This window comes from Triplophysa dalaica, chromosome 13 (genome assembly GCF_015846415.1).
Source record: "Triplophysa dalaica isolate WHDGS20190420 chromosome 13, ASM1584641v1, whole genome shotgun sequence".
NCBI lineage: Eukaryota > Metazoa > Chordata > Actinopteri > Cypriniformes > Nemacheilidae > Triplophysa > Triplophysa dalaica.
In genome coordinates, this window is record NC_079554.1 from 15,285,260 (window position 1) to 15,310,239 (window position 24,980).

The window sequence follows — 24,980 nt, forward strand, 5'->3', positions numbered from 1 at the left end:
TTTTGGAAAAAAATCACACAGCATTAGATATAAAATATTTATTTTACAGCATGATTTGTCCTGGCAAAAATAGCATTTTTCCTCATTTATAAGACAATGTAAACAGATGATCTGTCAGTTACTTTACACTCAACAAACAACTTACACTAAAATACATAATATTACAATCCATTATAACAAGTACAATACTTATTCAATAATATTCTTTTGAGAGTTGCATTCTAAACGTCCTTTGAAACTTAAAGCATTACAGTCGCAATGTGATAATCCTACGCAAGATCGGCAGTAAATGCTACAGGTTACAACTAGAAGCAACTGCTTGTAGATAAAATGTAAAAAATGGCACACTTAAAAGAGAAATCTTGGGATTTGTAAAAGTTTCTGAAAGGTAACTCCCTCCACAGTGCCACCGCGTAACCCTTTATCACAAAGAGCAATTTATAAGACGTTTCTAAAACTTACAAATGTCTAACATCCTAATCATAGAATCATATAGCAGATGTACAAAGACACCATCTGTGTGGAAAACAATAGATGGCAAAAACAGTATACAAATGTTTGCAAAACATTACTCCCTTTTCAAAGCTGAGTTCATACGTGTGTTCTCTTTTTATGTACCTTGGCTCCATATTTATACAAAAAAAGCTTCCTATGTCTATCATATACGATCGAAATTCCTATCTGTGACTCTCTAAGCAAATACTGACTTCGGGAGCCTAAAGGAAATTGGAAAATAGCTGGGGAACTCCATGTTTACTCATACAGCCTGCCAGGTGAAACGTTGTTGTTTGCCCAGAGAGTTTCACTTTGTGTTGTACACAGTTAACCGTTTAAAATGTAAATCATTGAAGTAATACCAAAATCACACAGCAGCATGAAAACAGTTGAGAATGATTTGCCATTACTGTATGCACACATTTGTTTGGCGTTGATGTGATGTCTCTGTGCTGTCTGCTTCCACACCCTTGATTTTTACTATATACCTTAATCCTTAGTCCAGCTGCAAAATTCAAAAGCACATATTGCAGAACACCAGTCTCTCGTCTGTCTTCAAGATAAGACTGAAAAATTAAAGCAGCAAGCTGGCCTTATCACTCACGCAATGTTGTGATTTCGGGCACAGCGACACAATAAATATTTGGGACTCCAACTTTCCACAGCATTTGGAAACCGGATACTGCCATTGTTACCTCCGTGAAAATATTCCCAACAGGACATTCCATTTGCTCAAGCTCCTTCTTTGTTTCTGAAATGATGTCTTTTTGACAGAGCCAAGTAAGCAAGCGAATGATATCCTCCAATGATTGATTTATAAACAGCGGCATGTGTCCTGAGCGTGTGCTTTTACAGTGTAAAAGAGCTCTGTTTGGGGGCGTAGTTCAGATTCTGGGAAAAGGGTGGGTCGTTGTCAGAGGCGGGGGATCCGGGAATGGACACCCCTGACTGAAGCGAGTCCCTGAAGGGAGAAGGTGGAGTGAGCAGGGTCAGCTTACTCTGTGCCACCTCTTCCTCCTCCTCTTGAGTGCCACTGTCGCACAGAAACCTGTGAATGAGGTCGAGAGCTTCCATTTCGGAACCGTCCTCCGGGAACGCGTCCCCCTGCAGAGGAAGCGGAAGTTGATTGGCAGACGATTTATAGGCGGGACTCAACTTGTCGCCTGTGCCGATGACAAACTGATCAAAATCGGGAACTGTAGAGCTTAGCGTGTCCACCTGCCCCCCCTGTGGACGATCAGTGGTGTGATCTATTAAATGAGTAGGAGAATAGGAAAGCTCCTGGGTCGTATGTTGTTGGAGAAGTTGATTTCCTTCCTCGTTGAGGTCGTAGAGAGCCTTGTCTTCGGGATGCGAGCCGTTGGGGGCTGCGTTGAGGCCAGCGTCATATTCGGGATGGGGGGGCTCTGAGGCATTAGTTAGGGGTCGTATGACTGCCGTCTGACTCTGGCCGACTGCTTGCCTCCTCACATGCACAGACAGTCTGTGGAACACACTCGACCCCCTCCCCTGGGGTCTGGCACCTGATTCAGACCATGACACAGACTTTCCATTAGGACTATGAATGAACAGAGACCCAGCGTTATTCCCACGGAGAAACGCCAGAATGCAACACAAAGACACAGAAGAACACCACAGAAACGTTATCATTATGCATGTCATCATTTTTCCAACACAGCAAATGACTACAATCATCAAAACTCTCATGATAAGGGTTAGCACACGATGCGTAACTGAACGTTGTTAATTAATGAAGTTGCTGACAAAGACCTCCCTCAAACATGCTAATTGCGTATCTCATAATGATCTGCTTGCAGACTATTATGAAAGCCGTGATGGCTCATTCTCCACCATCCATTCTCTGCGCCTTTCTGATCAAACCCAACGCCATGCAATGGGAAACAAGGGCCTCATGGAATTCCTCGCCCAGTTTCAGATCATGGCATTTGCTGTCCGCTCCTAATAACTGAGTTAATCGGACAGAGACGCCTCAGAGCTGAAAGCTGTTTCGAGCCTCTAAGAGAACTGGGTTAAATTTTTAGTCAAGGGAAGGAGGGAGAAGGTTTGAGATGGGGGAGGCGGGCACTGAGAAGTGGGTTAATACCAGGGAGGAGAGGGACTCGACGGATGGGTAGTTTGATGAAAATTAGGTTATGTTTTAGAAGAGGATTCAGCACAGATAAAAGACAGCTGTATAGTTGTCTGGCTCTAACGGAAAACACTACGTACATACTTTTTGGTTTGAAGAAGGTAGAAAAACGTGGGAGCGCTAGCATAAGAGAAACTGAAATACACACACATGCTACAAAAGAACAACCAGTGCTATCGTTGCGCTCCAACTTGTTGGTGTGCTACTGAGAAAGACACACTATTATTTGGTTTCATAGCCTGTATGTGCATTTAGCCCAAAGGTCAAAAGTGTGACCACTGCGATACAGCATAGGATACTCACTTGGTGCTGCCGGTTGCATTCGCGTTGTTCTTCTTCCTGCGGAAAATGTTGAGGATGCTATTGCTCTGGCAGGGAGCGGGCTTTCCGTCACCCACGTGCATACGGACCACGTCAGAGGTCGTGAAGGCGCTGCGGACGTTGCGCTCGGGCTTGGCGATGATGATGTACATTTTGGGGCTGAACATGCAGCCAAGAGCTACTGTGACGCTGAGGCTGACGGAGAAGGAGGTGGTGATGATCTTGTAGTTGGAGCCAAAGTAAATGGGCACAAAAGCCAGCCAGATAATACAGGTGGTGTACATCGTGAAAGCGATGTACTTGGCTTCGTTGAAGTTGGCAGGCACGTTGCGGGTCTTGAAGGCGTAGTAAGTACAGCTCATGATGAGAAGGCCGTTGTACCCCAGCGGGGCCACCATGCCCAAATTACTGGTGTTGCAGATGAGGTAGACCTCTCTAATGCTGGGGTAACTCTTTACCGGCTCAGGGGGTTCCAACACAATCAATGTGACCACCAGAGCCAACTGCACACTAATCAGCATGAAGGCAATAACCACCTGGGCCCAGGCGCTCATGAAGCGAGGTTTGCGTGTGCAGATTTTCTTCTTGCTGCCAGCCAGGATGCGGGCAATGCGGTTGGTCTTGGTGACGAGGGCGGAGTAGCACATGGCGGATGACAAGCCCACTAAGAGGCGCTGCAGGTAGCAGGAGATTACAGTGGGATGGGCGATGAGCGTGAATGGGCAGATGTAGCCGAGGAAAATACCAGCCAGGATGATGTAGCAGAGCTCGCGGCTGGAGGACTTCACCACCGGCGTGTCACCGTACTGGAAAAAGATGAAGGTGACGAAAAACGTAATCAGGATACCGACACAGGAGAAACACACAGCGACGATGGACTCCACGTTGCTCCACTCCAGGTATTTGAGAGGGAGAGGTTTGCATTCTGAAATAAAGGAACAAAAAAATACAGACTTCTGGTTTGTGGCCAACATTTGTTAACATAACATGTTGGATTGATGTTTTAATGATGTTTAGAGATGGGTCGACTATAGACTACTATGGAAAACTTTAACACTGCTGGTCCAAAAGAACGGTTTCAGGTTTTTTTTCACACTACTGTACACCAACGTTTCAACAAAATACATCCAACAGAACCTTCATAACCAAGTCAAAATGTTAAAGAAATATCTTTACGATTTTATTATTTATGTAAGATTTTAAAAGAGTAATATGTAATAAATAAAAACTGAAACCAGAAGTGCTTCTGGACAATCTTGCAAAGTGGTCCATAGTGCTCACAATATCACTACACGATAATTTTGACCCAAATTCCGATTTTGTTGAATATGTATTGGGAAAGTGGCACTGAATTGTTTAAAATATTAACATATGTATAGGATTTACATGACATCAATAATCATTATTTATATTAATTTAAATAATGTATTAATATCACAGTTTACGCCATTCCTGATATATCGCGATACCCATAGTTAATTGGCTGTCCGAAAAAACACAGAATCAATTGAGAATTTAGAAAATGTGTTGTTTTGCACATTACGCGTTTTATACCATCATGTAGATTATTCCATCCATATTAAATTTCATATGACTCCAGTAGTCATGTAAGAATTTTTTTCTATACATTTTAAGCTTTCTCTCTCTCTCATTCACAATGACAGAGCTCTTCTCTATCTCAGATCAGTCTGCCTCTATGGTAATCAGAATTCCCTGTAGCTGCTCAGGTTCCATGGTGAAACTGTTGAGTCTGACACACGGCTGCTGGGTACTAATGGGATTCCAACCTCACCGTTATCCAGCTCTGCTCGCCGCTGCAAAGAGCTGTCAAAACAACGTGGCGCTCGCAGGCAGTTAAGAACGAGAGAGCGAGTGAGAGAAAGTGTCGGAGTGGATGAGAAGGGCGTAGAGAACAGAGCTGGGTGGAGATAAGGCTTAGATCTAAACATTGCCCGTACATGGCAAATATTTTGTGTTGAGAAGGAGATATTCTCAAGGGTATAGTATTGCAAGCATTTAAAAAAAGAAATGCTTAAATCTGTTTCCGGATAACTTAATGGATGAATGAAAGCGTCTTACCTGCCAGTTCGTCATCAGGCCACCAGCCCAGCTCACAAGCCCTGCAGGTGAACTCATCCTGAACATATTCATTATCTTTACACGTAGTGCAGATCCAGCAGCAACTCACTTCACCTTTTCGGATCACCTACGATGACAAAACAGACCTTTTGGTTGTTAGATTTAACGGAGCGCTTTAAAGCGTACTAGCAGACCATCTACAGGACAATCTGAAGTTATTATCTTTATGTACACAATAACAATCTTTTAAATCGTAATCCATATATTTTTATATGTTTGTGTTCTGCTGTGCGTCCCTCTGTGTGTAATAAGCAGAATGTACGCGCGTTGTGCACCCTCCTGATAGCACTCGTACATCTGGCAGACATTCATTTGATGTCTGCATTTTCATCTGCAAGACATCTGGCAGATGTTGTTTGCTCATCTGCCCTACACCTCTGAGACGTCTGCTGTCAGATGTCATATAGACCTCTAGAAGATGTCTGTAAGATGTGTATGATTTAGAATGGATGCACAACAGCTCTTTCTAAGATGTTTACCAGATGTTTTTACACAACAGATGTTTTCCAGATCTCCAGATCTTTAGCAGATATCTTACAGATGTACCTGTGCTATCAATAGCCCATTTACTAATGCGCTCTATAAATAACCAAAACCATATTGCGCCATTGCCTTTAGACCAGGTTCAAATTTTCAGTTCCTCAAAATAGCATCGCGCCAACAATGCTCCTGAACATGCCTATATTTAAGACCGGCACGCCCATGGCGCATAAATGGGCGCAAATGTATTTGCTTTTTAAACAAAGTGGCGCAGGACGGGGAAATTATACTGTGTTGGGCTAAAACTACACTGTAAAAAGATTTTTGAGCCAACGTAAAAAAATTAGACAACCTGATGCAGTAAGTCTTTTGTGTTGACTCAATGTATATTATTTAATTCTTCAAAGTAATGATGCTTTGTTTAGCAAAATTAAATTTGTTTGTGTATGTAGTGCTGATTGTCTTATTTTTCTAATAAAGATATTATTGTCACACCAATTACTGTTGTTCAGCAATTAATATATTTATGTTGTATGGATGAAAATTTTTAAATTAGCAAAATGAAATATTCCAAATACTCTTTAAGTACTGTTAATTATAAAAATAAACAAATGTATTTGTCTTTTATGTTTTTAGCCTTAACCAGACCTAACTTTTATCAAATGTATATATCGACATATATACAGTATATATATATTGAGTCATGCACTAACACCTCAATATTGAACACACAAATCTCAACCATGGTAACATCAAAAACCATCATTCATTAAAAGAACTCTAAACTCAACAGATAACAAACAGTAACAACCAGCAAGAACTAAAAGACTAACCTTTGAAAGAAAAACAAATAAAAAAACACGGAATTGAACTTGCTGCAATGCATCTTTGGAAACTTTCTAACTCTTGCAATATTGCTTGTTCAGAATACACAGTTTTGTAAGTTGGGCTAACTTTCTGATGCATTTTGGCCCAAAACTTCAAAAACAAAAAGTCCAGTTAACAAAATAAACAAGCTAATGCCACATACGCACCTTGATCTGGCCCTTGTTGCATGGTTCACTGCAGACCGACCGAACCATCTCAGTACGGTTTGTCATGAGTTTATAATCATTGATACTCAGAAGCCCTTCATGCCATGAACCCACATTAATATAATCATGGCGGCCCAGTTCCTCCACGTATTGCAGATTCATAATATCATACCTTCGGGAGAGAGAGAGAGAATGAGAATGATTATGCAGACACAAAAAAGTCTGCCATAATATAGTTGTGGACTGCTGAAGCCTATAGGGACCTGTAGTGATGCATAGTCAAACCTTTTACAAAACATCATATAGTCAGATCCATCATGCATGTCGATAAAATCATAGAGTTCGAAATATATTCACTGCTTGTGAATGTTTAGTTAGGGTGACATGTACATTTCAACAGTAACAAGAGTTTCCACTTTTAACATCTTACACATTCAACAAGTCTCTCAGGATATAAACCACCATCTGGGATTCAAAGCAGCAACATCCCTAAAAGTGGACAAAGTGCCACAAAAGCACAGATGTGCACAAGGCAAAGGCAGTGTTGGCAGAAGTTGGAGCTGTCATCCTCTCTTCATGTCTACCCTGACCGCATCAGGCTATTGGAGTGGAGAGGGGTGAAGCATCTCCTCAAGACAGCCAATCTGTTCCACTCCAATCCCATTACCATCCGATATGGAACTCCTTGCATGTGCTGGCTAGGGTACTAATGGAACCTCAGAGGGATTGTGCTCAATTCTTTTTTCATAGAATTGCCTTTGTTAAAATTATAATTTAGTTGTAATATTGATGTTAAACTTCCTAATCTGAAATCTTTAAAGCAACTGAATCTGCACTTCATGGCAATGCAAAGTGTTTTGAAACCAGTTTCCCGCTTGAAGCATACCTATAATATGTGAAATCTCAATTAAGTTTTAGAAGATAGCAGTAGTATTATTCATGCTGATTACCTGCCAGGTGTGTCTCCATTTTCATCAAAGTAGATTTCCTCCCCAGACACGCCGCTAAAGTAGGTTTTGAGGAGATAGTCCAGCAGTTTACTGCCATCAATGGGATCCATCGCCTCACACAGGCCAGGATGGTTTGGGCACATTTCTCTGTGCATATCATGTAGGCCGTGAGCCATCGCGTATATTGCATTAATCACAAAGCCCATCTTGCTGTCCTGGACATAGTTGTCATTCAAGCTTTCTTTTCCTGTTTGGGAAAGACAGTTCATCAGCTTCATCATTTACTCATTATCATGTCATTTCAAACCTGTATGACTTTCTTTCTTCTGCAAAATAAAAAAGAAGATATTTTGAAGAACGCTGGTAACCAAACAACACCATACCCCATCAACTTCCATTGTATGGATCACCATCAAGACATTTCACAAAATATCTTCTTTTGTGTTTCATAGAAGGGTCAAATACAAGATAGGAACAACATGAGGGTGAATAAGCGCTAACATCATTTTTCTTATAAACCAGACAAGGTAAAATATGTATTTGTTATTTATATAAATTTTCATAAGCCAGCCCTTTAAAAAGCCATTCCAATGCTTCAAATACACCTTCATTAAGACACAAGAAATCATTCTTACTTGGAACAAATAAACACAGTCATATATATGTTAGATGTCATTTCTTAAATGTGTATCTCTGTAAGTGCAATCTATAAGGTTTCGCAGTGATCTATAACACACATGCAGACAGGTTTGGTACCTTATTACACCATGATCACAGTTTTTTTTATTTGCATTCACACAATTGAACTCACGCTGTGATAGGGCGTATTTTTCCTTGTGCTACAAGCTGCTCCTGTGCTTTTAGTGTCACCAAGCTTAGCATACAAGAGCTGGACTGATATCTCGCTTTGGCAGGTGTACTGTCTGACTTTGCTTGACCTTTACGCTAAACCGAAGCCATAACAGATACAGCTTAGCAAAATGAAAGACTTCTACAATCAATAACAATCCAATGAACAGACACAGTAAAATGTGAGAATGAGGAGCTACAGCCTACAATCGCACAACTGTAGCCAGAGCTTTGAAGCAACGTTAATTATGATATGCTGGACATGGTTTAGGGATTTATAGAGGGGTTACAGCTTTTTGGTTTTAATAATGGCTGAGTTGCATCTGCTTATTTTAGGAATAATGCGAAACAGGCAATGGTACATGATTTCAATGTTGTGAATCTCGCAGGTCAGTTTTGTCACTTGTACAGACTGTACAGCATCACTACAGTACATTATCACTTTACACTACAGTCCATAGACATCAACAGCCTTCACATGTGAATGTATGCAACACTGCCTTATAATACTGCAACATTAAATCATTGTTTGATGAATAACTGCTAGTGTAATCAAAGAACACATGTTCTTGTGCTTAAATAACAGTTTTAATCTGTACAATTTGATCTTCATCTAAGATGATATTTAGTGTACTTGAGATGCATCTCTGCTTTATTATGGACGTTTTTACAACTCAAAATAGCTCTGCCAAATCAAAGATGCCAAACACAGTCCAACCCATTGTGCTGTCTGTTGCCATAGTGAAGTGCTTTTCAGTGCAGGTATCATAACAATCTAAGGTCATTTATCAACTCTCACTTACTACCATGAGGTGCTTACAGAGAAAAAGAACAACAGTAGAAAATAACAGAAAATAAACCAAAGCTCTTGTGACTTACAATCCAACCCACATAAAGGTTATTATAGAATACTCTTCAATTGAAACAATTGAAAACACATTTGTAATATTGTGAAAACTTGAGCTCAAGAAAATAAGACATGTTTCCTCAGCAATAGACAGATATATGCATAAAAGGACAGTTCACCCCCAAAATAAAAATCTGTCATCATTTCTCATCTTCGAGTTGTTCCAAATCTGTATAAATTTCTTTGTTCGGATCAACACAAAGAAATATATTTGAAAGAATGCTTATAACCAAACAGTTCTTGGACCCCTTGAACACGACTCTGAGGCACTTATGACTGCAATTGTAATATTTCTACTAGCATTATTTTATGAATGACAGCCAACATTCTGATATTAGTACTGCAACCGAACTAATAAATTGATAGCCATTAATAAATTGATACCCATTCAACAGTATAATTGAGAACTATCATGTCTAACAGGTAGGAAATATACAGAAATTTAACCTCAATTGTGTTCTAAATTAAATACAGAATAATTCTCATTAAAGCTACATACCACATTGAATTCCTGTTTTCTTTTTTGATTAACATTAGTGACAGGAGTCACAGCTGCAGGCTTATGAATGCGGCCCCTTTAAGAGCTGTCTGTCTACGCAGATCTGACGCTTCTCCCATTTATAAAACTCTTTGCATTCATTTATTTAACATGTTGTAGTCTGTGCTTACGAAAATGCTAGACAAACCAGCTTTCTGACAAAATCTTGTGTGGTTATGTTCATTCAAGCATGAAAGAGAAGTTAATATTGGTGCACTGTCTGACAGATTCTGACAGAGATTCACTGACGCAGCCTTTGACCCATGATTGCATACACCAGACTGGACCGCTGTCGCATTACGTTTTGCCGCGTGCCACAGCTAGAAGCTCTCTATCTACACAGAACCCCTAATAGCAATTGTTTTATATAATGTAACGCAAGACAAAGGACGATAAAACAAACAGATGCTGCGTTATTTGCGTTAAATATAATTACATTGTTAATCAGAAATTTTTAAAAAATGTTTTGAAATAGAAAAAAGTTGACAGCCCAGGTACAAGCATTCGTCCCAAATATCTTTCTCTGTGTTAAATCCATGACTTTTTGGGTGAACTATCCCTTTAAGTTGAAGCACTAAGATTATAAAATTAAAAAGCAATAACAATTTCACTAAACATATGGCAATGACAATAAAATGAATTAAATACAAAAATCATCTAAAAATGAAAAAATAAATATAAATAATAAAATAAAATAAGCACAAAACAAAAATTGCTAAAAATTTGTGTGAGAAAATAAAGCTAATTTAAATACAAAACTATAACAATTTTGGCCCACATAAATGCAGACTAGGATATCAAGGTTGCAGTAAAATTGCATCACCATTAAATCATTATTTTTGAAGACGTGCAACAAATAAAATATGACCTTGTCTCAAAGTACTGTTTCTACCGTTACTTACAAAAGCAAACAAATGTAATTCATATTTCTATGTGGACCGACAAAAAGAAGAAGAGCACAAAATATGAATGATAAGTTGTCACAGCTCAGTTCACTTACAGTATATCACCTTCAAACGCATTGACCAAAGGATGATTACATTAAAGAGATGGAAGTAAATACTCAGACTGTGATTATATTAAATAAAAAAAATGTCTCCATGAACACACCATCTATGTTATCTATAACATAGGATGTTTAAAGCAGACACACATGAATGCAAAAACAACACGTCTGTTTATTTCGAATGACACGCTGACCTTCTGATAAACTAGAATGAGCAACTTTAATGATTTTCAAAAACAATTCCTAACCAATGCAATTAATTGAATTACATTTACAGCATTACCATTCCTCAATATCTGTGACTGCTTTGTTTACCTGTGCAGATCTTCTGGTAGTTTTGGTTCTCCTGAGGATGCCCAGGAATGCGACACTGAAAGCGGTACTGCCAGAACTCAGCAAACCACGGGTTCCTGGTGTTGGTGTCCAAGCGCAACTTCAGAAAGTAGTCATTAAAAGACTGCACTTCCTCCGTCTGTAGCTTCATTGTGATCCCACCATCTGCTTCCTGCTCATAACCTTCCACCACCTCATCACGATCTGCCCAGCCATCACTTCAGACAAAAGACAACATTACAGTACACGTCAGATGAAAGTCTAATGCCTTTGTATAAACCTTACTTTCACTGTACATTCTGGTTTAAACTCACAGATGACATTCATCTTAAATCAGCAGTGGGCGCTGAGGCATTTAAATGTTGAGCCTGGAGTTGTTGTGTTATGTCATTTTGAGACATTTTCTCAATGACCCTTACAAATGTAGTCTGTCTTATCTAAATGAGAGCGATTAGTCTTTCAGTGCACCTAAAGACTTTGAGATTACCTTGAAAGCCATGGATCCTATTTTAAACCACAAAGAAAAGCTGTTTAAGAGAAAAAGAGATTCTGCATTTTACCAGTAATATACGTGTCCCTTGAAGGGGTAGTTCACCCAAAATTCAATTTCTGTCATCATTTACTCTCCCTCTGTGTACATTGATAAGCTTGGATTAAGGATATTGTACTGTCACAAAGCATATAAAGAAATGCCAATATTAGATTTTCAAATGCATATTCATGAATTGCAAATCCAATGATGCTGGTAATGATTCTCTCTGTCCAATCAGTGATTTATGTGTAAACACGTCACATTTTGGTATTGGTACAGTATGCTTGGAACCTCAACAAAGGTGTTACTAAAATAAGTACTATGCAGTGGACAAGCGCCATAAGAAAGATGGACGAATGCCTGTATCCAAACAGTTCTTGCACCCCATTAAGTACCATGTAGGAAAAATCACTTTATAATAGATGCTAGATCTTTTGAAGAATGTAGGACAGCAAATAGTTCTTGGCCACTTTTGACTAACATTGTGATTTTTCTTACTATGGTAGTCAATGGGGTCTGAGAATTCGTCCAAGCATTCATCCAAATATCTTTCTCTGTGTTCAACCAGACAAAGAAATGCATACAGGTTTGGAACAAATAGAGAGTGAGTGATCCATGACAGAATTTTCATTTTTGGGTGAACTATCCCTTTAATTTCAAAGAATTTAGTTAAGCATCCCACAGACTGTCCATGAGTTTTTATTTCGATTTTTCCTCAATGCTCAATACCAGCCTAACTTCCTCCCCTCCACACCAGCGCTGTGGTATCATAGAGCGAACTAGCCCAAATTACCTTCCGAGGCTTTGACTTGACCTAAAATACACCTCTCTAAAGAGCTTTACACCCCACAGCAGAGCGGAAAATGACAGAGATTAGATACAGCGCAGCTAGCTACAGAGTGTTTTATTACCTTCATGAATAATAAATGAATTAAAGCTCAGGTAGAGACTCACTGTGCTGCTGTGATATGCAGACAGGCCACCGTCCTGAGGCTTTGGGGTAAAATCTAAGTAGAATGGTAATGACATATAGAAAGAAACCTTTTTGATTTGATCAGAGTAAAATCTTACTTTCTCATTTTTGGTTGCTTTTCTACATTCTTTTCACTCCCTTGTGTCAAGTTCCTACCATGAATCTTCTCCTAACCTTAAAAGGATAGTTCACCCACAGTGAAAATTCTGTCATTATTTACTCACCCTCAGATTGTTTCAAACCTGTAATAAATTAACATCTTTGTTCTCCTAAACACAAATTAAGATATTTGGAAGAATGTCATTAACCAAACAGATATCATTCCCCATTGACTCCCATAGTATTTAGTTTCCCTGCTATGCCAGTAAATGGGGTATAAATTCTGTTTGGCTACTGACATTCTTCCAAATATCTTCCTTTTAGCAGAACAAATACAATTTTACAGGTTTGGAACAATCTGAGGGTGAGAAAATGATGACAGACGTTTCATTTTTGGGTGAACTTTCCCTTCAAGTTACTCACTAATTCCATTCCATTCGATTTTCTACCGCTTATCCGAACTACCTCGGGTCACGGGGAGCCTGTGCCTATCTCAGGAGTCATCGGGCATCAAGGCAGGATACACCCTGGATGGAGTGCCAACCCATCGCAGGGCACACACACTCACTCATTCATTCGTTACTCACTAATAACAAATAAAAATATCAGTTTTAATAAAAATATCTCCTTTTATATTCCAAAGAAGAAAACGATCAAGTTTGAAATGAAATGAGGGTAAATCAATGACATCTTTCAAATGAATTTTGGGTGAACTGATTGTTACCTTCCTCATTCAGTATTACCATTGCTACTCCTATTCACCTCTCTTCTCCTCCTTCAGTTAAATCCAGTAGATTATACTCTGTGTGCCTGACTGTTGCCAGATCCCCTCCGGTGGACCGAGTTAGACAATGCAGGCTTAGGCTGAGGGCCATTAGAACACATCCAGAAGCTTTTGATCATTCATGGCGCTCCAGATAGCAGCAGCCTGGCTATGTGTTTCACAAGCAGTGTTACTGTGCTGGAAGCCCCTCATCACATCTGCTCTTGCCCCCCTCACCAGCTTTCATCTGCTTCTTTTCCTCTCTCTCTTTCCACATCTGCATGTGTATGTGTACATCTAAATACCTAAGTACATTCACACATAACACTTGTCGGCATGGATGTAACAATATTATACATTTTATAGTATCGCAATGGCGAAATTGTCTCAATATTATCGTTGTCAGATGCCTTTTTGAAATGATTGGTCTTCCAGGGCTTTAACATTTTAATCAATTTAATAGATATTACCACTTTCAAGGTCCAGCTGGTGTAGTTTTTCTATTTTATAAGAGTGAGTTTTAACTCATTTGACCCATCTCATACTATACCTCATACCTCAACAACAGCTATGATAAGTGGATTAAGAAAACAGTACATGACATGGTTCATTTCTACATCATTGCAATGTTCAATAATTGTTAATTAAACACTTATGGCACTTTTTTCCAAGTCTTCATTTGTTTTTTTAATATCGCAGTATATATTGTTCCGCAGGCATAACACAGAGATATTATCGTATTGTGAGATTTTGATAAAGTTACATCCCTACGTGTTAGTGTATTTTTAAACTGGTTTGAATTCACATGGCATAAAACTGTGTAAACTCAAACCTCTTAAACCTTAGTACAGTGATAAAGCAGATGTGCTCTAAGTCCTATGGGATGTGGTATAATACAGCTCCAATGACAGAGCTGTTGGGATGCCTGCAGGCTCTCTCTACTTTAATGTAGTTTTGCTGTAGTTGTTTAACCTCAAGACTTGAGATTGACCTCAGAGTGTGTTTGTGAGACGCACCACGTACTGGAAAGTCCCACACGCACACACAAACACACTTATGAGTGCAGTTTCCCTGATATAATATAGTTAATGCTGAACTAACTCAGTATTCCTTATTTTCATTTGTGGAAACTATAAAATGGTGGAAAGTTCACTCCCCCCCAAAAAAACACTTGCTTAAAACATGTATATGGCTCTTTATTTTGTGTAACACAAACGAAGATATTTTGAGAAATGTCTCTGTAACTACTTTAATGGATAACAGCACCAGGTGTTTTAACACAGATATTCAATAGTTGGACTTCAACTTAATACTTAGGCCATGACAATTTATATCAGAGGAACATTACATAAAGATTAAATAGATACCGTTTCTAAATCAGTTCTCTTCTCATGTCTCTCTCTTAAAATTGTATTCCACTAAAATGATTTCACAAGTGTGGGAACGTCTCATGCACACAAAGCAAACACTCTTTCTCTCTCTCTCTCTCTCTCTCTCTCTCTCTTCACCCTCATGACTAATACATCTTTTAATACGTTCAAAATGGAGGGCTAATGAGAAAAGGAAGTTTCTAGAGTATTAGCCTTCACAGAGGTTTACGAGAGATCTCTTGCAGAACCGCTATATTCATAGATCTTGATTTAACAAGAAGGTCGTACTGTGGAAAATCATGCAGTACTGGGGTACAAAGAATGTGGAATGAGAAAATAACCACAGAAAAGCCATTTGGAGAGTCCAAGCACACCTTGTATTGTAAGACTGAAAATGTTTTGTATTTTAGCATTTGTATACTTGTTTACATTTTTATTTGTATTTGCAGAAAAGAAAAGAAACTTCAACCCAATTATAAACATGTTCATGAACTGTGCCTAACCAAAGTCTATTACATAGCCTGGAGACTCTTACTTGGTCCGTGGACGCTCTTACACTGGATGAGGACACTCTTCCTCTAATCTGTTTCAGCTAATCTTCTTCCTGCTTCCAGCTTCATGCTGCTCTCCTCAAACAGACAAACCCCTAAAGATCACTATCAACTGTACAGACTGCCCAAACCATCCTGTAGCTGTGACATTGATAAGCCTGTACATTTCTTTCCACGAAGAAGCACATTTCAAAAATAATGGCAAGATGAAAGCTGATCCTGCTAATAAGTTCCTGCAATATTCTCACAGGATGAGCAGAGCCGAGAGGCAGTGTGATGCTAATTAAAGAGAGGGGCTTGGAAGGAACGCTCGAGTTTCAACAGGATACTTGGCATGTAACGCAACGATTGCAAGGATGAGCTGGAAATCTGAGAATGTTTATAAGTACTTATAATTTATGCTACAGACGGGAATGATACAACCAGCTGGAAAAACATCTTAAAACTGCCCAAGGTGAATCAACTGGTCTGTTTGTATGGTTTTCGGCCATTTTTAGTCAATCGTTCTGGGAAACCAGCTAAACACCAAGTTGGCAGGGCTGAAAGCCATCCCTGAATAAACCCGCTAAGTCAAGCAAAACACAATTTTTTTCAGCAAGGTAGCTCAAATTGGGTTGAGTAAATTACTTTTAGATTACCAGAAGAAGATTCCAGCAACCAACAGGCAATATCCTTGCAACTACACAAAACAAATTAACCGCACAGAAATGCCCTAAAACCACTCACCAGAACGATTTAGCAATTGCATAACAACATATTTTTTCAGTCCAAACACAGAATGCAACTAAACTTGTTCAATGGAGGAAAACCCTAAATATTGTTGGGACTGGGAAAACACAATACACAAATGGTGGGTCGTGCTTTGGTTAAACATTTTATTTGGATTGTTGAAACAAATTTAAACAATGAAGAGCTGATATTGAATTTCTCTGCCCTGAGAGCAGGACAATCTGTTCTCATGCAACTATCTCTTGGGCACATGCTTTATGGGACTCTATAAAAAGGTGTGAGTAATATTGCGGCTGAACTCTATTAAATTGTTCATTAAGAGAGGGAAGCAAAGACTGTGTCCAATGTAGCTTGACTATTCTAGGCAATCCAATGTAATAAGTGTTAGTCGAGCTCCCTGCGAGACTGAGCATGTTGATTACAAATTACAAAGTCAATGTTTTTTTGGTGCTGTAGAAAATAACAGTGCTTGGTTTTTATTCGAAATGTGATGCCTCGGAATAAACAAAACATTAATATACATTATGGGGCGGTTTCCCGGACAGGGATTATCTTAAACCAGGACTAGGCCTTTGTTAAATTGGGATATTTACGTTTTTTTTAAACATACCTTACAAAAAACATAAATGGTGTGCATCTCGAGACAAAACAATGGTGATGATCTTTTTAAAGATATGTAAGTGTAAGTTGTTTTTGATCAAGACACCTTTAACATTTAAGCTAGTCTGGGACTAGTTTTAAACCATGTCCGGGAAACCGCCTCTAAAAGCAGTGGGACCTTAAAGGAAATGTGTCCGGTTTGTCATTATTTACTCATCCTCTTGTCATTTCAAATTTCAAAGACTTTCGTCCTTGTGCAGAACACAAAATTAGATATTCTAACATTGGTTGACTTGTATTGGTTTTGTGTCCTTTCAATAGATTTCAATGGGTTCCACAGTTGTTCAGCTACCAACTTTCTTCAAAATATCTTCCTTGTGTTATGCAGAAAAAATGAAAGTTATAAAGGTTTGAAATGACAAAGAAGTGAATAAATGATGACCAAATTTTCCTTTTTGGGTGAACTATCCCTTGCCTTTCACTCGCTTTCAATTCCTCTCACTCCATTTCTAGCTCAGATACACATCATCAACTTTCTTTGCTTTAAGGCTTGGACATGACAATATAAGACATTTCATTAAATCTCCTTTCAATCCCATAGCCGTTCTTCTCTCTCTCTCTCTCTCTCTCTCTCTTTCTCAATCCTTTTTATCAAGTACTTATAAAAACACATTCATTTGTATTACCCAACTGATAACTAAATAAGACAGGATCGTACAAATCCAAAAAAGGATGATAAGCCAGTCTCCAGACACAATGTTTTGACCTAGAAAGTCTGTTTGCTTAATGTGATGGTCTGCCTGTGATTGTAGGTGGGTGGGCTATAGATGTTGCCTTGATACAGATTAAACAAGATAGCTGCTACAACTCATTTCCCATCTTCAAGTCTGCAAAGGAATCTGTCTGTGAATGTTATCCGGCGCTGCACCAAATTCGCTGACAACTCTGAGAACAGCCTTTGAAAGAAGATGGTTTTATGATAATATCTTTGTCCACTTATAGATGGAATAATAAGTGCCAATCACCATAGAAATAAATAACGACTGGCAAATTATTAATTTTCAAGTCATTAGCAATAACATGATGCATCCATTAGACTGAGCATCTTTTGCTCGCCTGCTGGTTATTTGGCGTCGGATACGTTTCCTGAGAGGCTGCGAGATTGAATATTTAATACTCAGCCCACAGCATCTCCACGGCTCTTAAAATCAAGCGACCTCCCTCTCTGGCACATCCCCTCAGACACACATTCAGACAGTCACACATAATAAGACAAAGTCGGGCAGTTTACAGGGATTTGCCAGCCAGCAACTAAATCGCAAATTATTCATTAATGGTGAAAAGTGTGAAAAGCGCCTCTGTTCACAATGTCCATATTTAAGCTCATCTGGTTTCCCTGGAAACTTGTGCATTCTGTAGCACCACGGATATTTCCCAGCATTCCGATGCGTACTCTCTCTTGCCAAAATGACAACGCATATATGAACTCGCCAATTTAGCGATAGAACTTTTGAAGAAAAACAACTTCAGTGCTGAAAGTGAATCATCATCCACTTCTTTCCAAAACCGTGCCTATAAAGATGTACCTAATGGTACATAATTTGATCTCTGAAATTCTCTTAAACAGCAATTTTGTCAGATTGTTGCTTCTTGTGTACATGCATAAGAATACTTTCTGAATTTTACATTAACATATTATGTGCACTATTACTCATTTAACACTTTTTAGCCTTACCTCCCAATTAGCTGGAACTCTCCGGAAACGCCAAGACGCCTCATGGCCATCAGCAGGCCACGCACGGTCATTCCCTCACAGAAGCAGAGAACCACGCGGGCTTTTGGCAGGCGCTCGCGCAGTTTCTTTAGCAGGCGCTCAAAGTGTTTCTCTCCGGCATTACTGTAGATCTTGTCAGAGTGGGCGATACAAAGACCCTCCTCTGCTGCCAACTCCTTAAAAGCTTCCATGCCGCTCTCACCATAGTTACCTGTGTCCACATGCAAAATGGAGGACGGTTAATAAAGCATTATTTAAAACATCTGCCTGCTTGTAAAAGACATGGAATGGAAGATGGATTACCGACACTGATCCAACACCTGTCTGACCGATTAGAGCCCAGGATAAGAATGGATGACAGTTCAACATGGTGGACACAAAATGACAGGCAGACAGGCAACTGAAAAAGACATGAAATGGAGAAATGGTCACCACCATTTGACACAGAAATGGCAGAAATGTTAGAATGAGAAACATTTGATCTCAATTTTGAATTATTATTATTATAATAAATAAAGCAGTACCAAAGCAATAAGCCCCAGTGGTCCATGAGGTACAGTGATAAGAGTGTTTACACCTTACCAATGACAATGAACAGACATGAGTTGCTTATTGCTTAAAAACAAATGATAACAGCAATATGACAAAACAAATAATCAATATTTGTAGTAATAAGAATCTGTAATAGCAGAAACGCCACAACAGGTCACTTGAAACACTGTGTGCTTTTTAAAATACTTCATGAATCAGAAACAACGGCTGAAGCTTATAACAGTACACTTAACTGTGTAACAGCCAGGCGGAACTGACATCCTGTTGTAAAGGCAGCAGAGGTCAGAGCTGTTGACTTTACTCAGGAGAACACTACTACCGTCTAATCTGAAGAGATGAGAGGTGTGTGCTCACTGATGACTGTCTGCACGCCTGTCTCTGTGCTGTGGGTGTGCAGGTGACAACCGGAGCAGATTCACAGGAAACGCTGTCTGACAACAATTCTATTTTTCACTCTTTCTCTGTGTTGTCTTACAGCTAATTTATCTCCTTTTTAGCTATAGGTTATTAGGTTTCTCGGTGCTACCTATCTATCTACAAGAATTATATATATATATGTGTGTGTGTGTGTGTGTATAAATGTATATATATATATATATATATATATATATATATGTGTGTGTGTGTGTATGAAGCGTTTGGATCCAAAAAAATATAAAACTCTTTTTCAAAAATCATGTTTTTTATTATGTTATCATGTTTTTATTGTGTTTCATTGTGTTAGATAGCTTTTTGGGGGGGTTTATTATGGCTTAAATCAAAACAAACCAACTGCACTTTGATTGATATTAATTGGAATGCACAATAAAAACAACACAAAAAGTATCCGGAGTTATCTCATTTTGGAACCAAACTCTTCATAAATATGGATTAGTATAAGTATATATATATATATATATATATATATATATATATATATATATATATACTATGTTTGCATGTGTGTATGTACGTACAGTATGTATGTATATGTGCGTATGTACATACAGTATATATATATATATAGTAAGGACAGCAGATATTTGCTTCATATTCCTTCATATTAATACAGTATGTTGTGCCCTATTTTTATGAATTTTTTTAGAGTGTACTTAATATCCAGTTTTGCTCCATTTTTCATTATTTTGTGTGAATCTGGTTGTAAAGGAATTTTATATTAGTTTCATGTACCGGAATGTCTATAAAAAGACTGCCGTACAAACTTGTGTTAGACTGATCCTTGTTTAGATCTGGCCATTAAAATGTCTTCAAACCAGATATAATCATTTTTATTTTGCCGGATAATTAGTGTAATAAAGGATATCTGCTGTTACTATGGGCAACAGAGTGAGACATAGCTGCTGATGTTGTATTTGTAGGCCTATACATAAATGTATTGCCTACAGTAAATTTGTTGTACATTATTACATTATATGAGTTAATTAGAGGAAAAGTTTTCTTAATTAGTGTTCACTTAAATTTGAGTAGTGGACAACAAGAACTTCTAAATAGCCAACTGTGTCTACGGCACGATCTTCCAGACATTACAACTTAATATAATTCATATTGGGTTTACTTCAAATAAGTCTGCTGACAGACAACTGTTTCTTAATAGACTTACGGGGAATATAAAGTGAATCGTGTTTACTTTAATTCTGTTTCACTAGTTAAAAAAAACGCCAATTTGCTGTTCCCAGAAATCAAAGAAAGTGATGTGGCCCATGAGAACATTATACATCTCAATGAAGGGTTTAACAGACTATCATTTCCACCTAGTCTAAAAACATCAACAACCTAATGTGAAGTGATACAGACAATGCTGGGACAAGCAAAAAATGTTTGCCCCGCCAGTACACAGGGAAGGGGTGGAAAAGAGGAAGAATTCATTAGTACCCTCATTGTGTATATGCGGACTGAGTCATTAAAGCATGCTCCCATATGCAAATACTAAAAGGTCTTTTGTCTACTTGCACTACAACTCTAATGTGATTCAATTAACATTCAATTATACATTTTAAGGGACACAAAATGGTGTGCAAACTATTTAAAAACGCACCTTTTCGATTGTTTTCACCTGAATTTGAGAAGCCAACACACAATTGGATGTGATAAATTTGATGCAAACTTAATTCTAATTATGAGTTCTTCTAACTAAGTGTGATACCAATGAACATTGTTTAGAAAAGTTGTATATACGTCTGTAAAAAAAAGGTTGAACAACAAGAGCAGCTGGTGCTGTCAATGACTTACCCTCTGTATGAACAGCAGAAACATAAGTCCAATTATAGTGTTTAACAATGTCTAACATGGCACGCGCCTGCAGTGTGTCAGAGGGCACTACGCGGAGAAAGTACTTGAAGAGTGTTTTGTCGCTCAAGTCAATGCTGGTGGCCGAGTAGGCGATCTGGGGGATGTTAAACAACTGCAGTAGATTCTGCACCTGGATGGCCACCGAGCTAGAGCCAGGACCTATGACTCCAGCAATAGGCTTCTTGCTGGGAGGAGGTTGGTTGGAAGGCGTCCCGTCGATACACCACTTAGATCCGTCTTTGTCATCCCGAATAGAGATAAGGGAATCTCGGATGAACTCGATGCTTTGCTCTAGAGCCACAGAAGAGTGCCAGCACGAATCCCGTATCTCGCAGCCTAGGGTGATGTTTTGCAGCAGGTTCGGGTCGGCATTGATACGGTCCAAAGTATGAAACATTGCTTCCACCCGCTGGATCCCGTACTGCTCGCGCACGTCTCCACATTTTCGTTCGGCCACACGCTCAGCTGAGGGTTGGTGATGCACGGAAAAAAGCGCACCGATTATAACATCACCGTCCATACGGGCGACGGACCGGGCCGCAGCTCGCTGGGCCGCCGACCGGCCAGCGGCGTGCGGGACCATCGACCGCTTGTTTCCAAGCGCGTGAGATAAAAGTGCCGGCAAAAACAGACACATGAAAAGTGGGAAGTGTCCGCACGAGAGACGTGTCTGCATCTTCAAGCGTGCCATTTTCCACACTGCGAGACGGAAAGCAGCTGTGCGGGCATAGCGTGCGAGCTGCTCGTGCCAGATGGGACTATGAGCGCCGGTCGCTTCTCTGCAGTCCCAGATTAAATTAACCGATCATGATGCACAAGCGAGAGACCACGAATGCGTCCTGATACCTGCTGAGAAAACAAAGAGTTAGACACGAATACAAGTACAACTTGCTACAATACGCGTATAAATGTATCATTTTTAAGGCTTGCATCACTTAAAGGCCAATCCAATTTACGAATAAACAGCTCATGTAACAGCGAGAAAGAGCTTAGTTAGACGCCTCATTTAAGTGTCACTTACAACTATTAAAGCAAACTTGCGTCATTCGCGGTATAAGTAATGAAAAAGGCACACTCATCTAATGTAAGAAAACACATAATATAACCACAGCATGACAATTTAAATTTAGTTGGTGAGATTGTCGAAATGTCTGCGGGCGACCAAAGCGGAAGCGATTTCAGAACCATGGACAGCGCAAACAACATTCTGGGGCGCCTCACTTGTCAAAGCGTAACTATCAAATACAAATATCGTGACACAAAAAAAAACTAAAAGAGTCTCTACATGAAATCGTATTTCATACAAATCGAGTGATTGTCTAACCAGAAACACAATTTTAGATTCAACCCTGCAGACAATATCACATTCTCAAAAAAGACAGATTTCGCACGGTGAATATTCATTTACCGACTACGTAAATGCGCTTGTTGGGTCATTTCCATTCAGTACTTGTAAAAATCAATGTCTTAACCGATCGCACTCAATCACACATGAGCCCCAACAAGGATGCGATGCCTCGTGCACTCGAATTAGTGCCATTGCTAAACATCTGCCCGTAGCTGCTCGCAATTACTAGAAAATATAAACAACTTTGGAAACATCTGGACAGGAATTCGACAGCTACGCACCTGAGTCAATGAGACATCTCTTTACCTCCTTCTGAGACAGCTGGTGCACTGATGATATACTTCAGTTATCAGAGTGCAACGTAGCCAGGCTCCCTCTCTCTCTCTCTCTCTCTCACTCACTCACTCTGTAACAATTTCATGTTATTGGGCGGGGATTCACCAGAACCAGTCTTGGGTTGTAGGTACTTAAATAAGTTGTGATTTAATGATCACATAGCACATACGTTTTTAGTCCACTTACAACTGGAACTGGGGGACGCAATTAGTTTGGTCTTCATTTGTTTTTTGATGTTAGTCCAAAAACTGGATTGTAAGTGGATCGCAGGTCGGTTGAATTCCGAATCTATTCACATTTGTGGTACGACATGCTATGTTGTCAATTGCACTTAATGGATGACCATCTTTCTGTGAAGATCTCGAGGGCATTCCTCTATGAGAATGATCGCATGTGACACGCTGGCGTTAATCCACGTGACTCTGTCTGACATACAGTTTGATGGTTTGACTCTTCTCTTCTGCTTTTGTTTAACGTAGTGTGTTCTTCCTTTTCCCATGTTGTGTTCCATGTTCCCCACTTGTGGCCATTTAAGACACATGACTACAAATACACTTTAAATATATTATGTCAAGTCTCTTATCTGACTGTTCTATTCAGTAATGCTAATCACTGCGCTTAAAAGCGACTCAATACAGTATGCTTGATTATGAGAGTGAATCAAATCTGTAAGTGTACAATGCCATCTGCTGACATAACGACCGGACTCCGTTTAATACAGATGATTTTATAATTGAACGTCATTTAATGACAACATTTTTTCTCGCCTTTAAACTAACAGACCTAATAATGATATCCAGACGAGGTGTAGATCGCTATTAAATAAAATAGTCATAAAATAACATTACGATATATTGCACAAGAATGCTTCTAAAATGTATTACTCTCAACTGCACAACAGTACTGCCCTCTACTGAAAGAAGATTGATATCGCAACACAATGTAAATTGACGGTGCCAAATACAGACCTCTTCCACTGTTTACATATGCTTCAACATGTTTTTAATGCTATAAAAAGTCTCAATTTGTACAATTGTCAATTATCGTGTAAATTCAAATTAACTTTAATTGATCCAATTGAAATATTTAGGTGCTAGATTAAAGTTCTCTGTTAAAGAGGACTGACTTTTATAGTGTGTTTACTTACCAACTCGTCTGCAATTGCACAGTTTTGGTGTTTCTGTACATTAATATTATTATATTAAATCGTGCCTGTGAGTTAACGATTACTGGAGGGTTTTATTTACCCCTTTCATTGGTAAATGTGTCTCCAAACAACAGAAAAGGCGTCATCCTTTTTATCTGATTTGACAGTAACCTGCAAGCTACAGCTAACTTGAAAACAGTTTTAACAATAAAGTGAACCACTGAAGATACAAGTGTTGTGAGCTGTGAGCTTGTGTTTACAGCGGCTCCACCAAGGTCAGGAACTTTCCAGTTTGTTCCACACTTCTCCACTGGGTGGCAGCATAGCCAGTATTATGTTAACGTGTTTAAAATGAAGATTATAATAATACTAGCAAACAAACTCCATCTATGTTATTCAGTCCATAAACCCTAACTTGCATGCACTAGTTTAAGTAGATTTTTCCTATAATAGCAACATAGTCTAATTTTGATAATGTCATTTATTTCATACACGTATATATATATATATATATATGGTGCAGAATAAATCCAGGAGATGGAGCTATATCCTGTTACTCATTCTGCATTTTGTTGGGTAGTATTATATCTGTTTATGTTATACTATTTGAAATAGAAGCTCGATACAATTATTACGTAATAAGGTCAAGAAACCATATTCTTTTTGGACGCAGGGCGTTCCCCGTTAGCCCATCTCATTTTAAACCTGCCAACTTG

The 24,980-nt window shown here is 39.0% G+C and overlaps 1 protein-coding gene across 3 annotated transcripts; it reads right to left on the minus strand.

Annotated features, from left to right (window-relative positions):
* Positions 1-23: 23 nt before the first annotated feature.
* grm1a (glutamate receptor, metabotropic 1a) lies at positions 24-23,158 on the minus strand. 3 transcript variants are annotated; one of them, XM_056765117.1, is made up of 9 exons: positions 23,063-23,158; positions 21,374-22,279; positions 18,554-18,803; positions 11,184-11,419; positions 7,569-7,815; positions 6,619-6,790; positions 5,045-5,171; positions 2,948-3,890; positions 24-2,053 (listed from the first exon to the last, which is right to left on the minus strand). In XM_056765117.1, exons 2-9 carry the CDS (start codon positions 22,122-22,124, stop codon positions 1,345-1,347), a joined length of 3,435 nt encoding a protein of 1,144 aa, XP_056621095.1. In that variant the 5' UTR covers positions 22,125-22,279; positions 23,063-23,158; the 3' UTR covers positions 24-1,344. The 3 variants fall into 3 exon arrangements, with proteins under 3 accessions (XP_056621095.1, XP_056621097.1, XP_056621096.1); XM_056765119.1 differs by lacking the exon at positions 23,063-23,158 and adding an exon at positions 18,896-18,992 and having other exon boundaries at positions 21,374-21,505; XM_056765118.1 differs by having other exon boundaries at positions 1,782-2,018.
* Between the last annotated feature and the right edge of the window lie 1,822 nt (positions 23,159-24,980).